The sequence below is a fragment of the Ranitomeya variabilis genome, chromosome 1, assembly GCF_051348905.1.
Source record: "Ranitomeya variabilis isolate aRanVar5 chromosome 1, aRanVar5.hap1, whole genome shotgun sequence".
NCBI classification, from domain to species: domain Eukaryota; kingdom Metazoa; phylum Chordata; class Amphibia; order Anura; family Dendrobatidae; genus Ranitomeya; species Ranitomeya variabilis.
Window position 1 is genome coordinate 762,845,380 of NC_135232.1, and position 19,068 is coordinate 762,864,447.

At 48.0% G+C, this 19,068-nt stretch overlaps 1 protein-coding gene across 1 annotated transcript in view; it reads right to left on the bottom strand.

Annotated features, from left to right (window-relative positions):
- Positions 1-19,068, bottom strand: part of LOC143783292 (gamma-aminobutyric acid receptor subunit pi-like) — a 169,331-nt gene that overhangs the window by 5,571 nt on the left and 144,692 nt on the right. The window contains exons 7-8 of the mRNA XM_077271701.1: positions 9,580-9,732; positions 193-389 (exon numbers count right to left, since the gene is read on the bottom strand). Coding sequence (XP_077127816.1) covers positions 193-389; positions 9,580-9,732 — 350 coding nt within the window. The remainder of the gene's footprint in view (positions 1-192; positions 390-9,579; positions 9,733-19,068) is intronic.

Here is a 19,068-nt window from a genome sequence, read left to right on the forward strand (position 1 = left end):
ATAATGTAGCAAAACCTGCTGACAGATTCCCTTCAATACAAATAAATTCCAAATAAGCGCTACTCCTTTGTTTTAGAATGAGGGCATATAGCATCAGTAACGGTATGAACAGTACATAACATCTGCCAGCCAAATAACAGCAATTTCTTTCCATGTGCATTGAATACCAAAACCCCCGTTCCTTTATCTTACCTTTTCTTCTTTTTCTTTATTGGCAGCATATTTTTCACTGCAATAATGAGCGACTGCATATTCTAGTAATGCACCAAAAACAAAGGCGAAGCAAATACCAAGGTACACATCAATTGCCTTTACGAAACAATTGGCAGTAGGAAGTGAGGATCGGGACCCCATTAAAATGGTTGTCATGGCTAAGACTGTGGTAACTCCTAGAATGAAACAAGAATGTCATAAAGGTATTAGACAGAACATCGGTAAGATGTATGTCACTTTTTATCAAATACATCTTTGTGAATTAGCATTGCAGCTTCCACTAACAAAGCCATGGCAGCGGCGTTTGATTTCGGGGTGTTTCCCATTCATAATGCTTTCTGTTGTGGGTTTGCGATCACAATCAATACAAAGGCCTGTTTACATTACGTCCTACATTTGCAAATAATACAAACATACTGTACTCTCTTATCGAGTGACCAAACATCTAGCCAGTATACATCTATGTGTTGGGCAGCATCAAATAATAAAGTAGGAGAATACAATGTTCTATACAAAATGAAGTAGTACAAAAGGAAGACCGCTTGGCATATTTTTTTTCAGTAACTGGAAGCCTATTTGTGACTCCTCTGCTGTTTGCCATTACAGTTAGATATATCGCAAGTTACCTTCTAATATATATATATATATATATATATATATATATTAGGAAATCGTACACAAAATGTGAAAGTTTTGCCCACTGCAACCAGCTTCCAGCTCGTCACTACCAGTTACTGTCCCGATACTTAAGTACACAGGGAATAACTAAACACATGGGGGCATTGGTTTTTTTTTGTTTGTTTTTTTTTTGTTTTTTTTTTTATATATTTCTAATATATTTTAACTTAAGTAAAAATGTTTAGGTTGATGCCTAAAGGAAGGTGCCGTCTAAAAAAAAATAAATACTTTTTTCAACAATTTAAAGAATGTAAACCAATATATATATATATATATTATAGCAAAAGGGGGTGGCCGTGCTCTGTGGGGGCTAACCCGGAGCAACATTGCTGTAACTATCAGCGTGCACAGCACGCCCATACAGCTACACTCTGTGGCATAGTAGGGAGACGCGATCTTCCTGCTCTGACACCAGACCACTATTGGGCCTCTGAGCTGGAGTGGGGGGGCTGGTGTCAGCCATCATCGCAAGTTCAACTGTATCAGCTAGATGCCGATACATTTGACCACATTGATAAGTGGGAGTGTCATACTTCCTGTGCTATCAATCCCCCTCTGTGTCTGATGATCCAGACACTGACAGCGGGCGCGATGACGTCATTAGTTGGCACCCGCTATGCTGAGATGAGCAGATGCTCAGAGCCGCAAGGGAATGAGGAGAAGAGGTGAGTATTGTATTTATTGTTTTCTTATGGGGGTGCTTTATATTGTATAGAATCTCCCTATAGAGGTGCATTATAATAAATAGTGTGACTATGGGGGTGCAAAATATATATATATATATACACTCACCGGCCACTTTATTAGGTACACCTGTCCAACTTCTTGTTAACACTTAATTTCTAATCAGCCAATCACATGGCGGCAACTCAGTGCATTTAGGCATGTAGACATGGTCAAGACAATCTCCTGCAGTTCAAACCGAGCATCAGTATGGGGAAGAAAGGTGATTTGAGTGCCTTTGAACGTGGCATGGTTGTTGGTGCCAGAAGGGCTGGTCTGAGTATTTCAGAAACTGCTGATCTACTGGGATTTTCACGCACAACCATCTCTAGGGTTTACAGAGAATGGTCCGAAAAAGAAAAAAAATCCAGTGAGCGGCAGTTCTGTGGGCGGAAATGCCTTGTTGATGCCAGAGGTCAGAGGAGAATGGGCAGACTGGTTCGAGCTGATAGAAAGGCAACAGTGACTCAAATCGCCACCCGTTACAACCAAGGTAGGCCTAAGAGCATCTCTGAATGCACAGTGCGTCGAACTTTGAGGCAGATGGGCTACAGCAGCAGAAGACCACACCGGGTACCACTCCTTTCAGCTAAGAACAGGAAACTGAGGCTACAATTTGTACAAGCTCATCGAAATTGGACAGTAGAAGATTGGAAAAACGTTGCTTGGTCTGATGAGTCTCGATTTCTGCTGCGACATTCGGATGGTAGGGTCAGAATTTGGCGTAAGCAACATGAAAGCATGGATCCATCCTGCCTTGTATGGAGCATCTTTGGGATGTGCAGCCAACAAATCTGCGGCAACTGTGTGATGCCATCATGTCAATATGGACCAAAATCTCTGAGGAATGCTTCCAGCACCTTGTTGAATCTATGCCACGAAGAATTGAGGCAGTTCTGAAGGCAAAAGGGGGTCCAACCCGTTACTAGCATGGTGTACCTAATAAAGTGGCCGGTGAGTGTATATATATATATATATATATATATATATATATATATATATATATATATATGAGAGGCTGCCTATGGGGGTGCATTATACTATATAATCTGCCTATGGGGGTGCATTATACTATATAATCTGCCTATGGGGGTGCATTATACTATATAGGCCTATGGGGAGTGTATTATACAATATAGTCTGCCTATGGGGAGGTGCATTATACAATAGAGACCAATGGGAGGTGCATTGTTCTATAGAGGCCTATGAGGGTGCATTATAGAGTATGCCTATGGGGGTACATTACACTAAAGAAGCCTATGGAGAGTGCATTATCCAATACAGAGTCTGCCTATGTGGAGGTGCATTATACAATAGAGACCGATGGGGGTGCATTATGCTATATAGTCTGCCTATGGGGGTGCATTATACTATAAAGAGTCTGCCTATGGGGGTGCATTATACTATATAGAGTCAGCCTATGGGGGTGCTTTCTACTATATAGGGTTTGTTTTCCTTTGTGTCTATCTGAGACCAGGACTAATGCTCCTGCTGCCCCATGCACTAGCCAGGGCTGTGCTTAGGGAAAGACAGGAATAGGAATGTGTGGGCCAAATGGCATGAAAGAACCTGTGTAGGGACGTCAGGGAGCTCAGGGATATGCAGAGCAAGTTTCAATAATTTCCCTTCCTATATCTCCCTAGTGGCAAAGCTTCCCTTCCCAACCATCTTGCCGTGTGCTTTGGTGGAGTGTTACAGGGCTATTGTGAAGGCCATCATACAGTGTAGGGACTACTTTCGGGCCATCATACAGTGTGTGTAAAACTGGGAACTTCTATTTTGGTATCATAGAGTGTGGGTGGACAACTGTGGGGGCATCATTCATACAATGTGTAGGCTACTGTGGAGTCCATAATACAGTGTGGGGGACTACGGCGGCGGCCATCATAGAGTGTCGGAACTACTGGGTGGGCCATTATAGTGTGGAGACTACTGTGGGGGCCATCAGAGTGTGGGGGCTACTGTTTGGCTATCATACAGTGTGGTAGCTATTGTGGGGGCTATCATAGTGTGTGGGAGCTATTGGGGGTGCAATCATACAGTGTGGGGGCAATTATACAGCGCAGGCGCCGGGGACGCTAATAAAGCAAGAGGAGGCAGCGCCCAGAGTGACGGCTGTGTTGCGTCTGATTAGGGGGGAAAGACCTTGCCCTCAGGACGATTTCACGGTATGAAGGGGCACATTTTATAAGCGTTTATTTCAGCGTGTGCAGGGAGCATAACTAAAAGAGTCGCCTTGTCCGAATGCAGCATTAGTGCTGCACAAGATGGCTCTTTTAGTTACAAACGCCTGAGGAGGGTGACAGGTTCCCTTTAAATAACTATGGATTCTTATTATATCTGAGTCCAGTGCCTTCCTTAGTTTAACCCCTTCATGACCCAGCCTATTTTGGCCTTAATGACCTTGCCGTTTTTTGAAATTCTGACCAGTGTCCCTTTATGAGGTAATAACTCAGGAACGCTTCAACGGATCCTAGCGATTCTGAGATTGTTTTTTCGTGACATATTGGGCTTCATGTTAGTGGTAAATTTAGGTCGATAATTTCTGAGTTTATTTGTGAAAAAAACGGAAATTTGGCAAAAAATTTGAAAATTTCGCAATTTTCACATTTTGAATTTTTATTCTGTTAAACCAGAGAGTTATGTGACACAAAATAGTTAATAAATAACGTTTCCCACATGTCTACTTTACATCAGCACAATTTTGGAAACATTTTTTTTTTTTGCTAGGAAGTTATAAGGGTTAAAATTTGACCAGTGATTTCTTATTTTTACAACAAAATTTACAAAACCATTTTTTTTAGGGACCACCTCACATTTGAAGTCATTTTGAGGGTTCTATATGGCTGAAAATACCCAAAAGTGACACCATTCTAAAAACTGCACCCCTCAAGGTGCTCAAAACCACATTCAAGAAGTTTATTAACCCTTCAGGTGTTTCACAGCAGCAGAAGCAACATGGAAGTAAAAAATGAACATTTAACTTTTTAGTCACAAAAATGATCTTTTAGCAACAATTTTTTTATTTTCCCAGCGGTAAAAGGAGAAACTGGACCACGGACGTTGTTGTCCAATTTGTCCTGAGTACGCTGATACCTCATATGTGGGGGTAAACCACTGTTTGGGCGCACGGCAGGGCTCGGAAGGGAAGGAGCGCCATTTGACTTTTTGAATGAAAAATTGGCTCCAATCTTTAGCCCACACCATGTCACGTTTGGAGAGCCCCTGTATGCCTAAACATTGGAGCTCCCCCACAAGTGACCCCATTTTGGAAACTAGACCCCCCAAGGAACTTATCTAGAAGCATAGTGAGCACTTTAAACCCCCAGGTGCTTCACAAATTGATCCGAAAAAATGAAAAAGTACTTTTTTTTCACAAAAAAATTATTTTAGCCTCAATTTTTTCATTTTCACATGGGCAACAGGATAAAATGGATCCTAAATTTTGTTGGGCAATTTCTCCTGAGTACACCAATACCTCACATGTGGGGGTAAACCACTGTTTGGGCACATGGTAAGGCTCGGAAGGGAAGGAGCGCCATTTGACTTTTTGAATGAAAAATTATCTCCATCGTTAGCGGACACCATGTCGCGTTTGGAAAGCCCCTGTGTGCCTAAACATTGGAGCTCCTCCACAAGTGACCCCATTTTGGAAACTAGACCCCCCAAGGAACTCATCTAGAGGCATAGTGAGCACTTTAAACCCCCAGGTGCTTCACAAATTGATCCGCAAAAATGAAAAAGTACTTTTTTTTCACACAAAATTTCTTTTAGCCTCAATTCTTTCATTTTCACATGGGCAACAGGATAAAATGGATCCTAAAATTTGTTGGGCAATTTCTCCTGAGTATGCCGATACCTCATATGTGGGGGTAAACCACTGTTTGGGTGCACGGCAAGGCTCGGAAAGGGAGGCGTGCCATTTGACTTTTTGAATGGAAAATTAGCTCCAATCGTTAGCGGACACCATGTCGCGTTTGGAGAGCCCCTGTGTGCCTAAACATTGGAGCTCCCCTACAAGTGACCCCATTTTGGAAACTAGACCCCCCAAGGAACTTATCTAGATGCATAGTGAGCACTTATAACCTCCAGGTGCTTCACAGAAGTTTATAACGCAGAGCCGTGAAAATAAAAAAATAATTTTTCTTTCCTCAAAAATGATTTTTAGCCCAGAATTTTTTATTTTCCCAAGGGTAATAGGAGAAATTGGATCCCAAATGTTGTTGTCCAGTTTGTCCTGAGTACGATGATACCCCATATGTGGGGGTAAACCACTGTTTGGGCGCACGGCAGGGCTCGGAAGGGAAGGCACGCCATTTGGCTTTTTGAATGGAAAATTAGCTCCAATCATTAGCGGACACCATGTCGCGTTTGGAGAGCCCCTGTGTGCCTAAACATTGGAGCTCCCGCACAAGTGACCCCATTTTGGAAACTAGACCTCCCAAGGAACTAATCTAGATGTGTGGTGAGCACTTTGAACCCCCAAGTGCTTCACAGAAGTTTATAACGCAGAGCCGTGAAAATAAAAAATGTGTTTCCTTTCCTCAAAAATATTTTTTTAGCCCAGAATTTTTTTATTTTTGCAAGAGTAACAGGAGAAATTGGACCACAAAAGTTGTTGTCCAGTTTCTCCTGAGTACGCTGATACCCCATATGTGGGGGTAAACCACTGTTTTGGCACACGTCGGGGTTCGGAAGGGAAGTAGTGACGTTTTGAAATGCAGACTTTGATGGAATGCTCTGCGGGCATCATGTTGCGTTTGCAGAGCCCCTGATGTGCCTAAACAGTAGGAACTCCCCACAAGTGACTCCATTTTGGAAACTAGACCCCCAAGGGAACTTATCTAGATGTGTGGTGAGCACTTTGAACCCCCAAGTGCTTCACAGAAGTTTATAATGCAGAGCCGTGAAAATAATAAATGTTTCCTTTCCTCAAAAATATTTTTTTAGCCCAGAATTTTTTATTTTTGCAAAAGTAACAGGAGAAATTGGACCCCAAAAGTTGTTGTCCAGTTTCTCCTGAGTACGCTGATACCCCATATGTGGGGGTAAACCACTGTTTGGGCACATGCCGGGGCTCGGAAGGGAAGTAGTGACGTTTTGGAATGCAGACTTTGATGGAATGGTCTGCGGGCATCATGTTACGTTTGCAGAGCCCCTGATATGCCTAAACAGTAGAAACCCCCCACAAGTGACCCCATTTTGGAAACTAGACCCCCCAAGGAACTTATCTAGATGTGTGGTGAGCACGTTCAACCCCCAAGTGCTTCACAGAAGTTTACAACGCAGAGCCGTGAAAATAAAAAATCATTTTTCTTTCCTCAAAAAAGATGTTTTAGCAAGCAATTTTTTATTTTCACAAGGGTAACAGGAGAATTTGGACCCCAATATTTGTTGCCCAGTTTGTTGTGAGTACGCTTATACCCCATATGTGGGGGTAAACCACTGTTTGGGCGCACGTCAGGGCTCGGAAGGGAAGTAGTGACATTTGAAATGCAGACTTTGATGGAATGGTCTGCGGGCGTCACATTGCATTTGCAGAGCCCCTGATGTGCCTAAACAGTAGAAACACCCCACAAGTGACCCCATTTTGGAAACTAGACCCCCGAAGGAACTTATCTAGATGTGTGGTGAGCACTTTCAACCCCCAAGTGCTTCACAGAAGTTTATAACGCAGAGCCGTGAAAATAAAAAATAATTGTTCTTTCCTCAAAAATTATGTTTTAGCAAGTAATTTTTTATTTTTGCAAGGGTAACAGGAGAAATTGGACCCAGAATTGTTGCCCAGTTTGTCCTGAGTACGCTGGTACCCCAAATGTGGGGGTAAACCACTGTTTGGGCGCACGTCGGGGCTTGGAAGGGCGGGAGCACCATTTGACTTTTTGAACGCAAGATTGGCTGGAATCAATGGTGGCGCCATGTTGCGTTTGGAGACCCCTGATGTGCCTAAACAGTGGAAACCCCTCAATTCTAACTTCAACACTAACCCCAACACACCCCTAATCCTAATCCCAACTGTAGCCATAACCCTAATCACAACCCTAACCCCAACACACCCCTAACCACAACCCTAACCGCAACACACCCGTAACCCTAATTCCAACCCTAATCCTAACCCTAATCCCAACCGTAACCCTAATCCCAACCCTAACCACAACTGTAACCCCAACACACCCCTAACCCTATCCGTAACCCTAACCACAAGCCTAATCTTAACCCTATTTCAAACCCTAGCCCTAATTCCAACCCTAACTCTAATTCCAACCCTAACACTAAGGCTATGTGCCCACGTTGCGGATTCGTGTGAGATTTTTCCGCACGATTTTTGAAAAATCTGCAGGTAAAAGGCACTGCGTTTTACCTGCGGATTTACAGCAGATTTCGAGTGTTTTTTTGTGCGGATTTCACCTGCGGATTCCTATTGAGGAACAGGTGTAAAACGCTGCGGAATCCGCACAAAGAATTGACATGCTGCGGAAAATACAACGCAGCGTTTCTGCACGGAATTTTCCGCACCATGGGCACAGCGGATTTGGTTTTCCTTAGGTGTACATGGTACTGTAAACCTGATGGAAAACTGCTTCGAATTCGCAGCGGCCAATCCGCTGCGGATCCGCTGCCAATCCGCTGCGGATCCGCGGCCAATCCGCTGCGGATCCGCTGCCAATCTGCTGCGGATCCGCGGCCAATCCGCTGCCAATCCGCTGCGGATCCGCGGCCAATCCGCTGCGGATCCGCGGCCAATCCGCTGCGGATCCGCTGCGGATCCGCTGCCAATCCGCGGCCGATCCGCTGCCGATCCGCTGCGGATCCGCTGCCGATCCGTTGCGGATCCGCGGCCAATCCGCTGCGGGTCCGCTGCCAATCCGCTGCGGATCCGCTGCCAATCCGCTGCGGATCCGCGGCCAATCCGCTGCCGATCCGCTGCGGATCCGCTGCGGATCCGCGGCCGATCCGCTGCGGATCCGCGGCCGATCCGCTCTGTGTGCACATGCCATAACCCTACCCCTAACCCTACCCGTAACCCTAACCCTACCCCTAACCCTACCCCTAGTTCTAACCCTAACCCTAGTGGAAAAAAAAAAAAAAAAAAAATTCTTTATTTTATTATTGTCCCTATGGGGGTGATAAAGGGGGGGGGGGGGTTATTTATTATTTTTTTTATTTTGATCGCTGTGATAGAACCTACCACAGCGATCAAAATGTACCTGTAAGGAATCTGCCGACTGGCAGATTCGGCGGGCGCACTGAGCATGCGCCCGCCATTTTCCAAGATGGCGGCGCCCAGGGAGGAGACGGCCGGACACCGGGAGGATCGGTAAGTATGAAGGGGTGGTGGGGGGGTGGATCGGAGCACAGGGGGGGTGATCGGAGCACAGGGGGGGGGGGATCTGAGCAAGGAGGGAGCGGACAGCAGGACGGGGGAGCCGGCAGGCGGACGGAGGGGACCGGAGGACTAACGGAGCACTGGGGGGGCGATCGGTGGGTGTGGGGGGGGGCACTTTAGTATTTCCAGCCATGGCCGATGTTATTGCAGCATCGGCCATGGCTGGATTGTAATATTTCACCAGTTTTTTAGGTGAAATATTACAAATCGCTCTGATTGGCAGTTTCACTTTCAACAGCCAATCAGAGCGATCGTAGCCACGGGGGGGTGAAGCCACCCCCCCCTGGGCTGAAGCACCACTCCCCCTCTCCCTGCAGATCGGGTAAAATAGGAGTTAACCCCTTCACCCGATCTGCAGGGACGCGATCATTCCATGACGCATACGCTGCGTCATAGGTCGTTTTGGCACCGACTTTCATGACGCAGCGTATGCGTCAAAGGTCGTTAAGGGGTTAAGATTCTTTATGGCCCAAGAAACTGATTCATGGGAAATTTTAGGTATCGTACCACCCCTTTACTACAGTGCTTTATAGCAATGTTGTCTTACATTGAAGATTCATTAAGATGCAGGATCTTACCAAAGCTTATTCTTGCAGGAACAGAAGTTTTAGAAATCCAAAAAGAAATCCATGATACCATAACAAGCAAAGTTGATGGAATATAGGTTCCCAAAATGAAGTAGAGAATGCTCCTTTTGAGCACAAAGTATAATGAAAGTCTTGGGTAGGTCCCTGTGGAGACAAAAGCATAACATTGATAAGGATATCAGAAAACATGCAAAAATACATGCCATACAACTGATGGCAATTACTGTAGGAAAATGACAAATGTAGAGATGAGCAACATTTTTGAAATTCAAAGTCATTCATGCAGCCTTATTTGAAAACACCTGTTTACTATAATAGTGTTATTTTGCCAGTAAAGCACTCTTGGAAAAAAAAATAGTATCTGGAAGCTCCTGCTCAGTGTGTCTGCTTGGCTGGAGCACATTTCTACTTTCACTTTGCAAGCTGACAGACAAGATGCTAAGATCTCAAGCTATAAGAAATACCAGTTGTAAGCTGTGTTATCTTCGTTCCTGAATAAATATATATTCACTGTTCAATTGCTGGACAGTTTAGAGATTAATCTGCTGCCAACAGGTAATGGACCTAGAGACTCAGTTACCTAGAAACCCAAAAAACAGCCCACAGGAGAGAGAACTGTAGTGTACTAAGGAGAAGAAGCAAAGATCACCACCAGCAGAAACTCTGTGAAGTTTACAGTGACAAATCTGACTAACCAGAACTACCAAACCTGGAAATTAATGGTAAAGATGCTGCTGATAAGAGAATGTAAGTGGAAATACACACAGGAGTCTAGAACTGACCCACTACCAGAGAACTGGGTAGAGAAGGATCAAAAATCACAAAACTATCTCCCTCAGTATAGATGATCAAATTGTGAATGTGTGGGGACATTGGGGGGGGGGGGGTCAGCGGGTGCTGTAGTCAGCTTGCCTGACACTGCATGGACCAGGGCCCATTCCATTAAACGCCTACTCTCCTTTTACCGTGTGCAAATACTACTCAGATAATACAGCGTGAGGGTAAAACAGCATGGCAATATTGAACTACCAACAGACACTAACAAATAGAACAGTCCCAGCAAAATACCCAAGGTGGTGCAAAATTACAGAGTCTCAGCCTTCCGCTGACTCGCCAGGGTTAGAGCAGTTGCAACTCCGGGGCTTCCAGGGCTGACAACTACTACCTGTGACACCCAAAGAGAGGAGGTAACCACAAGATTAGGAAGCTGACCGTACATTGAGGCACATGGCCAGGTGACCGGAGGGTTACAACCTGGCTTCTCCATATGTCTCCAAAGAGCCAGGTGACCGTTGAGTCCCAATCCTGGCTTCCCCAAACAAATCCAAGGAGCTCAGGTGCCCGGTGGGTCCAAATCCTGACTGCCCCAAATGTATCGATGGCTCAGCAATGGTCAGTGGAGCAGATCTGTATTCTTTCAGCCAGGACCGTGGTCTCTTAAGCTGGCATTCTGTAGAACAGGGGTGGGCAATTAATTTTCCTGAAGGGGCCACATGAGACCATGACTGTTGTGGAGGGCTGAACTAATAGCTTGAAATTAATTCTACTCAATATTAATTTATTAATAATTGTATCACTTAATATTGAGCATAATTAAGTATGCTGACACCCCCCTATATATCTTTGAACCCCCCACAGCCCCTCATATACAGCATGAGCCTCACACAGCTTACTACATATGCGGCATGAGCCCCACACAGCCTTCCTATATACAGCATGAGCCCCACATAGCCTCCCTATTTACAGCATGAGCCCCACAAAAGCCTCCCCATGTACAGCATGAGCCCCACAAAAGCCTCCCCATGTACACCATGAGCCCCACACAGCCTCCCCATGTACACAATGAGCCCCACACAGCCTCCCCATGTACACCATGAGCCCCACACAGCCTCCCCATGTACACCATGAGCCCCACACAGCCTCCCCATTTACACCATGAGCCCCACACAGCCTCCCCATGTACACCATGAGCCCCACACAGCCTCCCCATGTACACCATGAGCCCTACAAAGCCTCCCCATGTACAAGAGCCCTACAAAGCCTCCCCATGTACAATGTGAGCCCCACAAAGCCTCCCCATGTAAAGCATGAGCCCACACAGCCTCCCCATGTACAGCAAGAGCCCTACAAAGCCTCCCCATGTACAGCATCAGCCCCACAAAGCCTACCCATAAACTGCATGATCCCCACACAGCCTCCCCATGTACACCATGAGCCCCACATAGCCTCCCTATTTACAGCATGAGCCCCACAAAGCCTCCCCATGTACACCATGAGCCCCACACAGCCTCCCCATGTACACCATGAGCCCCACACAGCCTTGCCATGTACACCATAAGCCCCACACAGCATCCCCATGTACACCATAAGCCCCACATAGCCTCCCCATGTACAGCAAGAGCCCTACAAAGCCTCCCCATGTACAGCATGCGCCCCACAAAGCCTCCCCATGTACAGCATGAGCCCCACACAGCCTCCCCATGCACAGCATGAGCCCCAAAAAGCCTCCCCATGTACAGCATGAGCCCCACACAGCCTCCCCATGCACAGCATGAGCCCCACACAGCCTCCCCATGCACAGCATGAGCCCCACAAAGCCTCCCCATGTACAGCATGAGCCCCACACAGCCTCCCCATGCACAGCATGAGCCCCACACAGCCTCCCCATGTACAGCATGAGCCCCACACAGCCTCCCCATGTACTGCATGAACCCGTTTCCCCATATACTGCAAGAGGCCCCACACTGCCTCCACATAAACTGCATGATCCCCACACAGCCTCCCCATGTACACCATGAGCCCCACACAGCCTCCCCATGCTCAGCATGAGCCCAACACAGCCTCCCCATGCACAGCATGAGCCCCAAAAAGCCTCCCCATGTACAGCATGAGCCCCACACAGCCTCCCCATGTACTGGATGAACCCGTTTCCCCATATACTGCAAGAGGCCCCACACTGCCTCCCCATAAACTGCATGATCCCCACACAGCCTCCCCATGTACACCATGAGCCCCACACAGCCTCCCCATGTTCAGCAAGAGCACTACAAAGCCTCCCCATGTACAGCATGAGCCCCACGCAGCCTCCCAATGCACAGCATGAGCCCCACAAAGCCTCCCCATGCACAGCATGAGCCCCACACAGTCTCCCCAAGTACTGCATGAACCCCACACAGCCCTCCCCATGTACGGCATGAGCCCCACATAGCCTCCCTATTTACAGCATGAGCCCTAAAAAGCCTCCCCATGTAAAGCATGAGCACAACACAGCCTCCCCATGCACAGCATGAGCCCCACACAGCCTCCCCATGCACGGCATGAGCCCCACAAAGCCTCCCCATGCACGGCATGAGCCCCACAAAGCCTCCCCATGCACGGCATGAGCCCCACAAAGCCTCCCCATGTACAGCATGAGCCCCACAAAGCCTCACCATGCACAGCATGAGCCCCACACAGCCTCCCCATGCACAGCATGAGCCCCACACAGCCTCCCCATGCACAGCATGAGCCCCACACAGCCTCCCCATGCACAGCATGAGCCCCAAAAAGCCTCCCCATGCACAGCATGAGCCCCAAAAAGCCTCCCCATGTACAGCATGAGCCCCAAAAAGCCTCCCCATGTACAGCATGAGCACCAAAAAGCCTCCCCATGCACAGCATGAGCCTCAAAAAGCCTCCCCATGTACAGGATGAGCCCCACACAGCATCCCCATGCACAGCATGAGCCCCACAAAGCCTCCCCTTGCACAGCATGAGCCCCACACAGCCTCCCCATGCACAGCATGAGCCCCAAAAAGCCTCCCCATGTACAGCATGAGCCCCACACAGCCTCCCCATGCACAGCATGAGCCCCACAAAGCCTCCTCATGTACAGCATGAGCCCCACACAGGCTCCCCATGTACAGCATGAGCCCCAAAAAGCCTCCCCATGTACAGCATGAGCCCCACACAGCCTCCCCATGTACAGCATGAGCCCCACATAGCCTCCCCATGCACAGCATGAGCCCCAAAAAGCCTCCCCATGTACAGCATGAGCCCAACACAGCCTCCCCATGCACAGCATGAGCCCCAAAAAGCCTCCCCCATGTACAGCATGAGCCCCACACAGCCTCCCCATGTACTGCATGAACCTGTTTCCCCATATACTGCAAGAGGCCCCACACTGCCTCCCCATAAACTGCATGATCCCCACACAGCCTCCCCATGTACACCATGAGCCCCACACAGCCTCCCCATGCACAGTATGAGCCCCAAAAAGCCTCCCCATGTACAGCATAAGCCCCACACAGCCTCCCCATGCACAGCATGAGCCCCACAAAGCCTCCCCATGCACAGCATGAGCCCCACAAAGCCTCCCCATGCACAGCATGAGCCCCACAAAGCCTCCCTATTTACAGCATGAGCCCCACAAAGCCTCCCCATGTACAGCATGAGCCCCACACAGCCTCCCCATGTACACTATGAGCCCCACACAGCCTCCCCATGTACACCATGAGCCCCATACAGCCTCCCCATGTACACCATGAGCCCCACACAGCCTCCCCATGCACAGCATGAGCCCCAAAAAGCCTCCCCATGCACAGCATGAGCCCCACAAAGCCTCCCCATATACAGCATGAGCCCCACACAGCCTCCCCGTGTACTGCATGAACCCCAGTTTCCCCATATACTGCAAGAGGCCCCACACAGCCTCCCCATAAACTGCATGATCCCCACACAGCCTTGTTATATACAGTATGAGCCCCGCAATCTCTCCACATACTGAATGGGGCCCCACACAGCCTCCCATATACTGCATGAGGGCCCACAGCCTCCCCATATATTGCATAACAGTATACAGCCTTCCCATAGCCTCACCATGTGCAGCATGACACTCCCATAGCCTCTCCATGTGCAGCATGACACCCCCATAGCCTCCTCGTGTGCAGCATGACACCGGCATAGCCTCCCTGTGTGCAGCATGACACCCCATAGCCTCCCTGTGTGCAGCATGACACCCCCATAGCCTTACCATGTGCAGCATCTCACCCCCATAGCCTCCCCATGTGCTGCATGTTCACCCCCATAGAATCCCCATGTTCACCCCCATAGAATCCCCATGTTCACCCCCATAGAATCCCCATGTTCACCCCCATAGAATCCCCATGTTTAACACCATAGAATCCCCATGTTCACCCCCATAGAATCCTCATGTTCACTCCCATAGAATCCCCATGTTCATACACATGAAAAAAAAACACCACATACTCACCTCGGTCCCGTTCCCAGGCACTCTGCTTCTGTTGCTGTCTCCGATGCGCTGACTCTCCGACAGTACACAGTTGACGCGATGACATGACGTCATCGCGTCAGCTGTTTAACACGCCGATTGGTGGAGGAAGTGGCCGGAGGCCACTCGTCCACCAATGCTGACTGTGGGAGACTGCGGGCACTTTGCCCAGGTCTGCTGTAGAATGTCAAATCTTTGTCCATTGTGATGGAGCCATGATGTTTGGCTGCTGTCCTGTGGACTGCTCCTGGCTGTGGTTTTACAAAGAGTCTCCGATTCTTTTAAAGGATAGAAAATCCCTTTTTATACCCACTTGTGTGGTTCAGGTCATCATCCACATATCAGTGGGGAGGTGGGATGAGTTTAACTCGTTTAATTGTTTGAATTTTTAATCAATCTGTATAGTTTGTCCTTCTCTATTTTGCAGGTCAATAAACTTGCTTGACTTATATAATAGGTTATCAACATATTAACGAACATCTATTGTTCAATTATCCTGTCATCCAAGATAACAACCTTACATCCTTCTCCACTTATCGGGGACAGTCCATCAGAATGTCTTTGAGCATAGACAAGAAAGTAAGAGGTATCACCTTCATGAAAACAAAACTTTGTATGATTCAGTTTTTTCAATGCATATTCTATGTCTTCCTTTGCGAATAAACTCGACAAATAGAAGAGAACCGAGTCATATCTCTTGCGTCCACACATGGCGTCCTCCACATCCCATGGTTCCTGGATAAAATCAGTTTGAGTGCCAATGGCCTGGCACAGCTCCTGTAGTCATTTCTTGTTGCAGTTATACATCCACTCTGGCCCTCTTTGCTCCTTATTCCCATCCTTATCTGCATGGTTCCTCACCTCCATCTTTGCATGTATGGCCCCCATGACAAAAGCATAAAAAAATCCTACATACCTTCCCTGCGCGCCCTCGCTGCATCTCGTTCCGATGCCAGCAGCTCCTGTGGCCGAGCGATCACGTGTCCCTGCTCATTAAGTTAATGAATATTCCCCTCGCTCCACGCCTATGGGAGTGGAGAGAGGTGAATATTTATTACCTTAATAAGCTGGCACCTGCGATAGCCCGGCAGCTGCTGCTGTAACTGTGTGCGCTATAAGAGAAATGGATATTCATAGCCAGTGCAGTGAATATTCAGTTATCTTTAGCAGTGGGCACAGGCTTTAGCCACAGCCGCCAGCTCCTGCCTCCTGTGACCCGCTGCTCCACAGCTCCCCAGACCTGATCTCCATTAGTCCCGGACCTCCCGCACATTGGGGTGTTTCTCTGGCGAAGTCGGCGATCAACCCAGATAGCCAGAGACATGATGACCACCTCAAGGGAGACTGGAGTCTCATATGGGGCTAAGGCATCATTCACCCTTACTGATAGTCCCTCACAGAACTAACTACGGATTGCAGGGTCATTCCACGTCAGTGGACCACCTTTGGAACTCTGTGCAATACTTCTCCGTCGGCCGGTGTCCCTGCTCAAGCTGACGCAGTGTGGACTCAGCCAAGGAGACGTGGTCTGGGTCGTCGTATGTAAGACCTGGTGCCAGAAAAAATTCCTCCTCTGTCCGAAGCGACTGGGAGTCAGACGGAAGAAAATGCTTATGCTTGCAGATTCCCCTGAAAGAGCAAGATTATTATACCCACACGTTTCTTCTCTGTTCCTGAGGAACCAGGATGTAACCTAAAGTACAGTTTACAGGCCTCACTGAAAATAAAGTACTTGTTACGCCCTCATATTAAGCTCCACTAAGGGTTGCTTGGGAGTCATGTTTCCCACACCTGATGTGTTGGGGTGCTGCAAAACCTCAGTATGTAAATCTGACAGATCCAGGCTGAGATGCTGCAGTTGCCCTGTCAGAGCAGTAATAGGATCCATAATGGATCAAAAAACGGTTTCAGTCAAAGCTAATGTCACAAATCTGTTGTCCAGTGATTTTGGACCAGAGGTTCCTTCCCTGTCCCTAATGCTAGGGGGCGCTATTGCTCGCTCTGTTCCCTGGGTCAATTCTGAAGGTTAAGATGCCGAGGCCACATACCTTGCCTTATCTCCTGAATCCACCCTCTGTCTGTACCCTTCCCCCACCCTGGAAGAGGGAAGTAGGTATGCACTGTAGTACACCAATCAGACAAACAAGTTTACGCGAACAGGGGAAACAAAATAACAGGCATACAAATATTCACATATAACAGAGGAATGCATTGGAGAGTGGAGGATGGGGTACAACCAAAGTAGAAGGAAAGGGATTTATCACACTTACTAAACTGAGCAACAGTCACAGATAAACCCACCAAACGCCTTCTCATATAACCACCAACTGCTATCCTCCCAGCCATGTAGCAAAAGTGAGCTCTGATGATGTGTTTGTCAGGAGCCAGATTATATAGGGGATAGGAGTGGCTGACAGTGCTCAGCTGGGAGCTCTAACTCCCAGAGCTCCCAACATGGCGATTAACCCTTGTACTGCCAAAAGAAATTTACACCATTTAAAAAGGTGAAGTGCTTACTTTCAGTGCAGGAGTAGGAGTAATCAGATGCTGCAGTTGTCTGGCTCCTCTCTGTTGCAGTAACCCCTTGACAGGTGATACTGATGAGACTCAGACACCATAGGCGCATGCAGACTGTATTGTGCTGCCAGTGCAGGAAGATGAGGAGGGTGACTCTCAGGGCAAGGAGTGGGAGAACAGAGAAAATGATGATGAGGTTGTATATCTCACTTCATGTGAACCCAGAGGCAGGCAGCTGAATAGTTCAGCAGAGGAATTGGACTAGAAGGAAGACATTGCGTTGCGACTAGTGTTGAGCATTCCGATACCGCAAGTATCGGGTATCGGCCGATACTTGCGGGTATCGGAATTCCGATACCGAGATCCGATACTTTTGTGGTATCGGGTATCGGTATCGAAACAACATTAATGTAAAAATGTGTAAAAGAGAGAATTAAAATAAAAAAATATTGCTATACTCACCTCTCCGACGCAGCCTGGACCTCAGCGAGGGAACCGGCAGCGTTGTTTGCTTAAAATTCGCGCTTTTCCTTCCTTACGTGAAGTCCCGGCTTGTGATTGGTCGCGTGCCGCCCATGTGGCCGCGACGCGACCAATCACAGCAAGCCGTGACGTAATTTTAGGTCCTTCAGGATTTTAAAATTACGTTCTGGCTTGTGATTGGTCGCGTCGCGGTCACATGGGCGACGCGACCAATCACAAGCCGTGACGTCACGGGAGGCTGGACACGCGCGCATTTTAAAATGCCTTAGTCTGTGCTGTCAGTCTGTGCTGAAATGCAGACAAGCGGACCTCGCCAACCACCAGCCATCCCATCAACCACATTTGCTGCTTCTTCCTTCTCCATCACAGTGCCAAATGTTCTCATACAGAACCTTCATTTGTTTAGCCCTACAGTCGGGGTGAGTGAGAGCTGTCAGCTGTTACAAAAGTGGACATGCCTGCTGTTTTTCCTTCACGGAGCACAACATATCTTTCTCAATCCACCATAACATCACATGTACCTCACTCTCAGTCCAGCAGTTTGTCCTGTTCATCCTACTCCACCCTCTCTCAGCATAGCAGCCAGGCCTCAGTCCCACAGTTGTGGCCACGTAAAATAATTTTTCCTTTTACACATGCCAAAGCTAAGAGCTTGAATTCCACCATTTCAAATTTGTTGGCCACGGAAATGCTGCTATTCCACCCGGTGAATACAGATGGTTTCAGAAAGGTGATGGTCATCCCAGTCCCCCAGTACCAGCTCCCCACTCGCCATACAACATCACACATTCCCTGAAAAAAATCTGTCTGCCAGGTACATTTCACCATTGACACCTGGATGAGCAAACATGGGCAGGGGTGTTACATTTCGCTGACTGGGCACTGGGTGATTCTGGTAGCTGTGGTGGCAGGCATTCAAGGGGCTGCTCCACAAGTCTTGGAATCCCCAAGGCTTGTGGGACAAACCTCTGTAACTAACAGTACCTCCATTGCTTCTGGCTCCTCCACCTCCTCTAGGGCCTCCATCTGTGCCCCCAACCTCTCCCTTAATTAGACAATTTCCAACAGTGCAGAGATAATCCCCCCACCTCCATACTGTGCAGCCAGGGCTGACCACAATCAGGCAGTGTTTAAATTAATATGCCTTGGAGGTCGCAGTCACACAGCTAAAGAGTTGTGGTTAGCTTTCCAGGCCGAGTTAGCGCAATGGC